This window comes from Danaus plexippus, chromosome Z (assembly GCF_018135715.1).
Source record: "Danaus plexippus chromosome Z, MEX_DaPlex, whole genome shotgun sequence".
Taxonomy (NCBI): domain Eukaryota; kingdom Metazoa; phylum Arthropoda; class Insecta; order Lepidoptera; family Nymphalidae; genus Danaus; species Danaus plexippus.
In genome coordinates this window covers 8,267,931-8,277,452 of record NC_083559.1, presented here as the reverse complement: position 1 = coordinate 8,277,452, position 9,522 = coordinate 8,267,931, and the positions used below count along the sequence as shown (strand labels likewise).

Genomic DNA, 9,522 nt, shown 5'->3' with positions numbered 1-9,522 from the left:
TCTATTTTTTTTTAAATTTAAATTAAAATATTCTAAGATAATTTGTTGTAAAAGCTTTCTTTGAACATTATTAGACGATGATATTATTAGATGTCGTCTATAATGTCCATAGTTAGAAGGGGAACTCTACGATTTGCTAAAGAAGGTGGTGCATGAACATTTCTAGGGCAAACCTCAATAGATCTTATTTTTCACGTTTTAATTTTTTAAAGTTCTGATGTAGAATATAAAGTCTTGATGACATAAGTAATTCTGATCTGATTTTACATGATTCTTGTTTTTAAAACTCATTAATGATTTCGCTTATAAAATTAAAGTTATTTCTGTATCTACCGGAGTGATTTCTTTTTCATTTCATCACCTAACTACGTTTCCTCATTGACCTTCATACTCAGTAAAATCAGTTTCAAGTTGAGTAGTTCATTCCACGGATCACTAAGTTTTACATTAACTTTCCCTATCACCTTCATATTAAAACAATGTTATACTTACGAACATAATATTTTAATTGTCACATTCATAGAGTTATTGTGAAGTAATAAATTGATAATCGAATTTAATATGAATGAACTTCACAAACTGGTGTAGATAGCATGTAGAACAAGAGCTCACAAAGGTCAGAATTCAGTATTTTAGAAAAGTTATTAAATCAGTGGTTGCTTGGGCAGGTAACAGGTAATTAGGTGTGTAAAATAGGACCCTACTATTACATTATTCAGATTATCATACATACAATGTTTACAATGTCCCTAATGTAATTGATATTGATGCCGCTAGACTCCAAATATTCTACGACTAGTACACAATCTCCCCTATAAACGATGCTTTTGACCGAAACAAGTTGTGAAATTTTGACACTAGTCATCTACCACCTTGCAAAAACAAGGGAATGCAGCAGTATCTGCTAGCTAATTATATATGTAAAATTTGACATAAGGCTCATATGAGACATTAATAATGTTTCTTTGTTTTTTTTTTGTACTTTGGCAACATAATATTAAAATTCAGTAACTAAAACTTAGCTCGAAATACGGTCATTACTAGTTTTGGATCTTTATGTATTATTGTATAAGTTTATTGTATAAAAAAAAGTATTCAAAATAAATTTCCTGTTAGTATAACATAATTTCTTAGTGTTATCATTAAAGTAATGGGCTAATACGGTTCAGTAATATAATGTACATGTTCCTGGAAATATAGGGGAAACAAAATATTATTACCAATTTCATACAAAAGACATCAACGTTGTTACGTAAAACGTATACAACGAGAACATGTAATTTACTTACTTCCTATAACGCGAATGAGAACGTTATATATTGAAATCATGTCACAAATACTTTGAAGTAATTTTTTTATTGTTTTTAAATAGTAACGTATAAATTTTGGTCTATTATTAAAGGGAACATATGCTTTACAAGAAAATCTGCTACATGAAGTTTAAACTTGTTACTCTTAGTATAATCTAGTAAAATATAAATTTAATAATCATTAGTAATTTTGATAGAGAGAGTACTGTGTTTGTCATCGTTGCGTTATGTGAATTTAGTTTTTGTTCTTCTATACAACGTATCGGTAAATTAAATGTGTGTCAGGCACTCAATATATGTATTTGTAATATAGTTTTCAGAATCATCTTTTTTCATTTTCTTTTTTAAAACGTATTGAAGGAATAACTTATGGTAAAATAGTAAGAAAATATTTAAAAAAGTAAAATAATTACCAGGGCCAAAATTACATGTTAACCATTGAGCTGATTTTCTTAAAAAAATTTTAGATTTGTACTTTTGTATTTCAGCTACCCAAATCACATTCTATTGCTCCTATTTCTTTTCAAGGGTATTAAACTATTGACTTAAATGAAGTTAGTACAATTTATATTTTTTTATTACATATATTATTATTAGTTTTATAATACATAATAACTGTGTTATGTGGCATTCGATTGTGGACTCTTGATAGAATCTAAAGTTTTATTTTCCCTTAAGCAGTATCTAATTTATAAAATAAAAATGTCTTCTGTTCAAGTGAATTAGATTTTGTCTTTATAAGAATAGAGTTGAAATTAGAGAGTAATTTACATATATGCGAATCTGAACGAAGGCAGTGTCGCGAAACGTCCACGTTGCGATATAAAAGGAAGTAAAGTTAAAATATCTTTATCATATAACCACCAACTGTGTTTGCGATTGGACCAGTCTTCGCGATGTCCCTGCGAATTTTGGTAAGTTTTATCACAATAAACTAGTGTTTTTGATCGAGTAATAAATAAATAAATGTTATTTTTGAAATAAATATTTTGTAGAGTAACATATAAATATATAGATATATTTATCTTAATAGCAAATTTGAGCTATTCTGATCAATGTATGACAGAATTATTAGAACAAATAATAATGTGATATCGCGCGAAATAAATCTAGACGTGTGAAAACATTGTTTCATTATATTAACATATAAATAAATGTAAATTTAATGAACTCAGCATACTTATTAAAGATTCATATAATTATTTGAAATTCAGGAAATAATTCTGTTCAAATAATTTTTATGTGCTTACGCATAACCATTTCGTAGCTTTGTATAAAACGAAATTAAGCGAAATATTATACTTCTATCCTTTTATTTTTATATTCGTTACTGGAGAGCTTTGCATCAGTTAAAATAAAAAAAACGCTTGAAGCAAAAGAGTTCTTGGTAAAAATCTACCTCATAACTTGATAATTAGAAACCATTCAGATAATTGAAGCATGTAGCTGTAATTCATCAATTATGTCATCACATTACCGAAAAAACCTCAATAAATACATCGTTTACAATTTATATTAAGAAGTAAAATTTATAGTTCTAAAAGTGTCATAATATATATTTTACATTGCATAATTTAGAAGGTCTGTCATCTCAATTATGCCGAGAAAGAAAATTTTATTTAGACAATCACTCAAATTATGTTAAATCATGTTCAGCGGTTTTTAACAACTAAACGACAGTTCCTTAATAGTTAAAATAAAACAAAATATAGAAAAACAAATTAGATATATCATTTTATTTTATTTTATACGATCCCTTTAATTGGCAACGAAAAAGTTTTGTCCTCCGTTTGTATTCTCTTTACTTATTTCACTTTCTTTCAAGCATTGATTGCAAGCCTAAAAACGAGTGAGAGGTACACTCCTTTTTTATTCTTTGTTTGAAAGTAAATCATTTTGTTACCACATCAAAAGCAGTGGTAAATTGCTATGATGATTACGAGTCGCTTACATGGGACATTCTATTGTATTGCTTAGAAAGTTATTGTCATTACCTGTGCAACGTTATGTTATTATTTTAACACATTAACACATATTTGTATTACATTTAATTATTTCTAACAATTGTTTTGAAATAATAATAGGGCGAATATGTAACATCTAAATTGCAAGGCGATTTTTTTTCAATTGTGTTGTATTGTAATTGTTAAATAGTGTTCGTTACATTATTATTACACTCTTAATAATATTTTTTCTGTTTATTGATGGTTTACGTATATAAATACTAACCATGTTATATAATATATAAGAGAATATTAGATCTTTTTTATAAAATATTTTTCTGTTATAACCAATAACAAGGTGTTTAATACAGTACTGATGTATATTTTACGTCTTTTCAGTTTGTACTCGCAGTAGCGACTCACTTATCGGTGATGATACAGGCAGATGGTGGCGGTGGTCACAAGAAAGTTATAATTCATGTACCACTCTTCGTAAAACACCATCATCACAAACACACCATTGTGAAGCACATACACCACAAGAGCGGTGGCGGTGGAGGAGATGATCATTATGAAGTTCTCGGTTACACATATGGCGAACCCAAAGCCGCCCCTCATTTCGGTGGAGGTAATATATAACAAACTAATGGAATAAAAGAAAGAGTAAATTAAATAAATGGGATGCTTGAATTCAGTTCACAAAACAAGATTTCATAAGACGTAAGACATATTCATGCTCTTCATGCACTTTTCCAGGACATGGTTGGAGTGCTGCAGAAGAAAGTCACGATTCTCCAGTCAGTTTTAGTGGCGGAGACCATGCTAGTTACTCACTAAGTGGTGATGACTATGGAGGACATGGTTACTAAAATTTTAAAACTTTGTGGACTGACTAAATAAGTACATCGAAAGGGTATTAATCAGATTAGGTTACAAAAAATGGTTAAATTTGTTCTTCAAATAATATTTCTATGGATTGTCTCGGAAAATCACAGATTTATCTTTTTTTGTATAAAATTATAATAAGTACAAAAATCTAAAGCGTTGACAAAGTTTTCATCCAAATAGTTCGAATACCTAATTATAAAGTAATATTAATGAGCAAAGTTACAACGCTAATCCCTACAATATATTATTGTTAATTTAATACGACACTAAAAGTGAATTATATACGGGCCATTCGAGTTTTTATAGCTTTTGTCCCATTTATAGTGATATTTTTATTATATGCCATAAACCTTTCTTATCGATGTTTTAAATCATCCATCCCGTGACCAATTTCAAATTTAAGACATGTGTTTTGTTCGGTAATATGATATACTTAAGATCATCTCATTATACTAATAATATATTAATCCAATATAATTTAACTGACAGACAAACTCTTTTTGTAACTAATAACTCTAACACTGTCTAACTGTCACTCAAAATAAGACATCAAAATATTCGGGAGATGTGTTAAATATATGATTATACATTCTCCTGCTCCTAATACCTCAAGGCTTAATAATATTGAATAATGTTCTATGCATTTATACTATTGTAAACATCTTTGTTTTATATTTCTCTTACACTTTTATATAGTCTTTAAAAGCGTTGTGAAACTATCTTAGGTTTTAAAAAATGATATAATTAAACGTTGAAATTTAATGTTACTGTGAGTTTTATTTATTTAAGGTGATTGTAAAATCTGGCATTGCCATAATGTTTTTAATTAAATGTGTCGGGCACTTTGCCTTTGGTAGGATTTTGGTACTAAGAAAATGAAGTAAAGCTGAGAAGATAACAAATGAGTAACTTAAAAAAATCAGCAATATCAAGGACTTTTTTAACAGACTGATTCCTAACAGAGAAAATGAATGATATTGGGAAGACAGTGTGTGCATAAGGGTTGAAGTGAATTAACTCTCGTACGAGTATAAGATGTTTCCTGTCTCGCATAATAATCATACAAATTTTGATGCATTTAAATGTAACAGTGTGTCAATTTATCAAAATATTGTTAGAAAACCACTTTATGGATCTCCTGAATATAACTGTAATTTTTTAATTATTATCGGTTAAGATTATTAATATGAAATTCAAATAAATAAAATATGAAAACCAAGTTATATAAGAGTGCATAGTATACATTAAATACAATCATGGAGATGATGAAGATATAAACGTATGTTAAAAACTGACCACACAGTATTTATTTCAACCATCGATCAAAAAACATATTAAAATACCGGGGAGCATTTAGACGAATGAGTGCCAAGATATACAAACATATGAGCCGTTGGTTACGCAATATTCACATCGACTGCTCGCTCAGACTTCTATTTAAACCTTAATCGGTGGCCCGGCTGTAATACGACATGGGATACATGTAAGGAACATAGAACATTTTATTACTTTAATTCGACTTTAATAATTTTCACTAAAATAATTTATACTATTGAGATCTAATTTGAATAGAATTTAGACGCTCAATGGATATCCATTGACTTAAAAAAAAAAATTAAAACTTTCACATACATAAAACGACGACGACAAATATATTAACTTTACTTCCTCTATTTTACAAGTTTATTATACTTGTAATAAAATTATGATATTGTTATCAATAAAGTTTATTAAGTGTTAAAAATACGCATATTTTTCAACAATTTTAGTACAAATATAGTTTATTTTTTGGAAAGATGGGCAATAGGGATACGTACAAGTAATAACTGTAATATTGAAAAAGTAAAGATAGTATTATTAAAAGCAATCTAGCCATAGAAAATATGAGAGAAACTTGAGTCGCTCCAAGGATTTTTAGATACTTCATCGTACATCGCCATGACATCATAACTTTCAGATTTTTTAAAACTTTTTTTAATTTAGCCTCGTGTAGTATGTAGATCAAATCTTCTAAGCTTTGGGAGGTAAAGGTATTCAAGACTCAATGGAGATGGAGTCCAAGAATTAAAAATGATTATGACTTCTTTCTCTAACCATAAAGGAAACTGGTAACCTTTTCCTTAGTTTTTGTCCTTCTTTCAAAACCCATTGAATAATTTTATACGTCTATCAAAATTTTATAAAGTTACGTAGCATAGTTGAATGCTTAAATTTTTGTAAACTTTTTTATTAATTTATGTATTAAATGTGAAAGTAAAAAAAGGCTTTTAATTGACGTTTGGTTTTGAACAAATTTTTGTGCACATTTTTTTTTAGTTATTCATTTTTCTTGTTAATTAATAACTAAAATTACAATATAGGGCCACAAGAACGGCAACAAAGCACATCTTAATGAGTTTTTAATGATAATGTTACTTATCACTTTTTATGCAACATGTATCTAAAATACATATAAATAACATTAGCTAATGGCTTGCAAAATAAAAGAGACTGTGGAAGCAAACTAACCAACTTCCTGAGTTAGATAAATGAAAATAAAAGTATACGTTGTGCAACCATTATCATTTCCTGAGTACGGTGATTACATTTGAGACGGTTTATTTTTAAGTTGCACAATTCAAAAAGTGGTGCGTGAAATTAGAGCTCACTGAACTGGACTGAGCTCGACGGTAATAGAGGCGATATGATATTTATTATTGTTTTTTTCATCATACTTCTATAATGACTATTATTTTCTTTCAGAAATAAAATGTTAATATATAATATATCATATTAAATAAAATTGTGAAGAAATAAAATTAATACCTTGACAACAGTAGTTAAAGTAAATATTAGAGATGATTTTTTAAACTTAAATTAATTTACTTATTTCTCTTATACTTTGGTTAATTGTGAAGGGACAAAAATATAAAATGTTATTTTTGTTAGGGTACAATATAGATCAAGACAATTAAGAAAATATTTTTTTTTCCAAAACTTTATTGTAAAACATAATCAAGAAATAACAACAACATATGTATATATAACATTTAAAAACTACAATAACTATGGCATAACTTGTTAATTAGTGTTTATTTTCATACTTTATCGTCAAAAAAATCTACTTCTAATGTTTGTTTATCACGCATTAAATCTTTAATAGGTAAGGGTTTCTAAACCCCCTGTATTAATTGTTTGTTGTACACCAGCTTCTCTATTGAATGATGTCGGAGTGTCATCGATTAAATCTTCAGCGCTTGAAAAACCAACGAGATGGTTTGGGTCAGAAAATGTTCCTGGGTTGACGTCGTCAAATTCATTTGAAAGTTCGGATGGTTGAATAATTTGGTTTGTTATAGGGGACTGAAAGGGGTCGTTATCACTCGAAAAATCTTGAACATTGCTAAATGATGGGTTTGATGCAGCTTGGAAAGTATTGACACTTGACCCTAGGTTGTTATTTTGGGGTGCTATCTCTGCAAAAGGATCATGGATATTTTCTGGAGCTGCATTACGAACAAAGCCGTAAGTACCCGGGTACGTTTGTGGCAAGCTATTTACAGCTGTATAAATATCGTCCTCAGCCTCTTCTCCTTGTTCTGTCACTTCATAACCATGCGAACCAGTGTTTCCTGAATTTCCAACTGAAGCACCAGCAAAAGCATTTGGCAAAGAATCAAAAACTTTGGTCTCTTTTACTGTATGAACTACGCCATGAACTTTGGGTGACCCTAAATTTAATGATTTAAAGTCAAAATCTTCTTCCGATGCTGAATTGGGATTAAAGCTTATTGATGGCGGTTGATAATTTATGGTTGGTGGTTCATAATTAGGTGGCTCGTAATGTAGATCGTATGTTAAAGGAATATCGTGGTGTTTGTGTTCATGCCCATGATGTCCGTGATGACCGTGATGGCTATGGTGACCATGATGGCCGTGATTCCCGTGGCTAGAGTGACCTTTGGATACGCTATGAGTAGATGTTTTCTTATGGTGTTGATGATAATGATGACCTTCTGGAGCTTTAGGCTTATGATGATGATGATGGTGGTGATGATGTTCCTTTTTAGGTTTGTGGTGATGATGGTGAATTGTTATAGTCTTAGTGTGATGGTCATGATGAACGAATTTGGGCACGTGGACTCTGACGTGATTACTGAAATTTTTGTAAATATAGAAATAATAAATATACACGTAAAACTAAAATATTTTAACAATAAATTGAAACTTTATTTAAATTTTCTATACCATTCGCAAATATATCTTAATTACTTTTCAAATAATTTTACAATTTCACTTTAAAATATAAAACACAAGCAACGCAATAACATATATATCTTTATCAATAAGGAACTTACTGGTGTTTTTCTCCATGTCCACCTGCTTCGTTATCAACAAACAATACAACAAACACCATCATACATTTTACATAATTCATCTTTGAAAACTGAATATATTTTATATTTTAACAAATATATACAACAACATTGTTCATTTAAGAACGCCACCGCAATGACTTACAAGAAGAAGCGATATTTATATTATTGTTGACGGCTGAGCTGCCACCGCCAAACAACTCAGTACTGGATTGAACAGTGACAGTGGAGTATTGTGAGATAACCATTTACCTCAATTCTCTTAAATAAACCCGCACTGTAAACAAAAAGACTATTATTGTTACGGACTCAACAGGCATAAAAGTATTAACTAAACACAGTCATGCAATTCTGGTATCAATTACTTATCGTATAAAAGTATTTTTAAAGTGGCTTTCTTTAAATGACAGTTCAGGTACATTGTAAGGCAACAATTTTACTTTTTTCCAAAACAACAGAGCGTTCGATAATGCGTTCAACTAGATGCTGTAATCATATTGCATATTCAGTTATGGTGCAGTTGTCAATTTCCGTTTAACAGTATAACAATTTCATAAGGGTGCTTATAAAGGGGGATTATAAAGGAATTTTGATTAGTGGATGGGAGTTGGTCTAACAGTTATAAAGGCTCAGGGAAGAAAGTCCACAAAATCTATTAATAATATCTTAAACATTTAGTTAATTGAGACTAATTAGTCATTTAAGATATTTAACATTAAAATACTGTTTAGTAGTGGTACGTAGTCATTATCTGTTCATCGACGTATTTTTTCAAAAATGTACTATCTGTTAGCCAATTTTAGTTTTCTCTCCACAAAAGTATTCCAAAAACTTCGAACAGTCCAATTTTTTTAGAGGATCGGTGAAAATTCCACTTACACTGCTCAATGGAATGCTTTCCTCTTATGATATATTAATTTCATTAACAATGTAGTTTTGAGAGAATAACAATATTTTTATACATCAAGCATGGTGTTATAATGTCTAAAATTATATATATTATTATATAATGATTCTTCCTTCAGC

At 29.4% G+C, this 9,522-nt stretch overlaps 2 protein-coding genes across 2 annotated transcripts; one reads left to right on the top strand and one right to left on the bottom strand.

Moving 5' to 3' along the window:
* Positions 1-2,177: 2,177 nt before the first annotated feature.
* LOC116777626 (uncharacterized) lies at positions 2,178-4,850 on the top strand. Its single transcript, XM_032671285.2, has 3 exons — positions 2,178-2,224; positions 3,653-3,881; positions 4,010-4,850. Exons 1-3 carry the CDS (start codon positions 2,207-2,209, stop codon positions 4,120-4,122), a joined length of 360 nt encoding a protein of 119 aa, XP_032527176.1. The 5' UTR covers positions 2,178-2,206; the 3' UTR covers positions 4,123-4,850.
* Positions 4,851-7,199: 2,349 nt separating this feature from the next.
* On the bottom strand, positions 7,200-8,710 carry LOC116777753 (LIM domain-containing protein A-like). Its single transcript, XM_032671460.2, has 2 exons — positions 8,479-8,710; positions 7,200-8,276 (listed from the first exon to the last, which is right to left on the bottom strand). The coding sequence occupies exons 1-2, from the start codon at positions 8,556-8,558 to the stop codon at positions 7,277-7,279; spliced, it is 1,080 nt and encodes a 359-aa protein (XP_032527351.1). The 5' UTR covers positions 8,559-8,710; the 3' UTR covers positions 7,200-7,276.
* Positions 8,711-9,522: the final 812 nt, after the last annotated feature.

Excerpts from the sequence above, each read along its gene's own strand:
- LOC116777753 (XM_032671460.2), bottom strand. The coding sequence starts at position 8,558 with ATGAATTATGTAAAATGTATGATGGTGTTTGTTGTATTGTTTGTTGAT. Across the intron at positions 8,277-8,478 it reads GGACATGGAGAAAAACACCA|TAATCACGTCAGAGTCCACG; the intron begins GTAAGTTCCTTA and ends CAAAAATTTCAG.
- LOC116777626 (XM_032671285.2), top strand. Across the intron at positions 3,882-4,009 it reads CGCCCCTCATTTCGGTGGAG|GACATGGTTGGAGTGCTGCA; the intron begins GTAATATATAAC and ends GCACTTTTCCAG.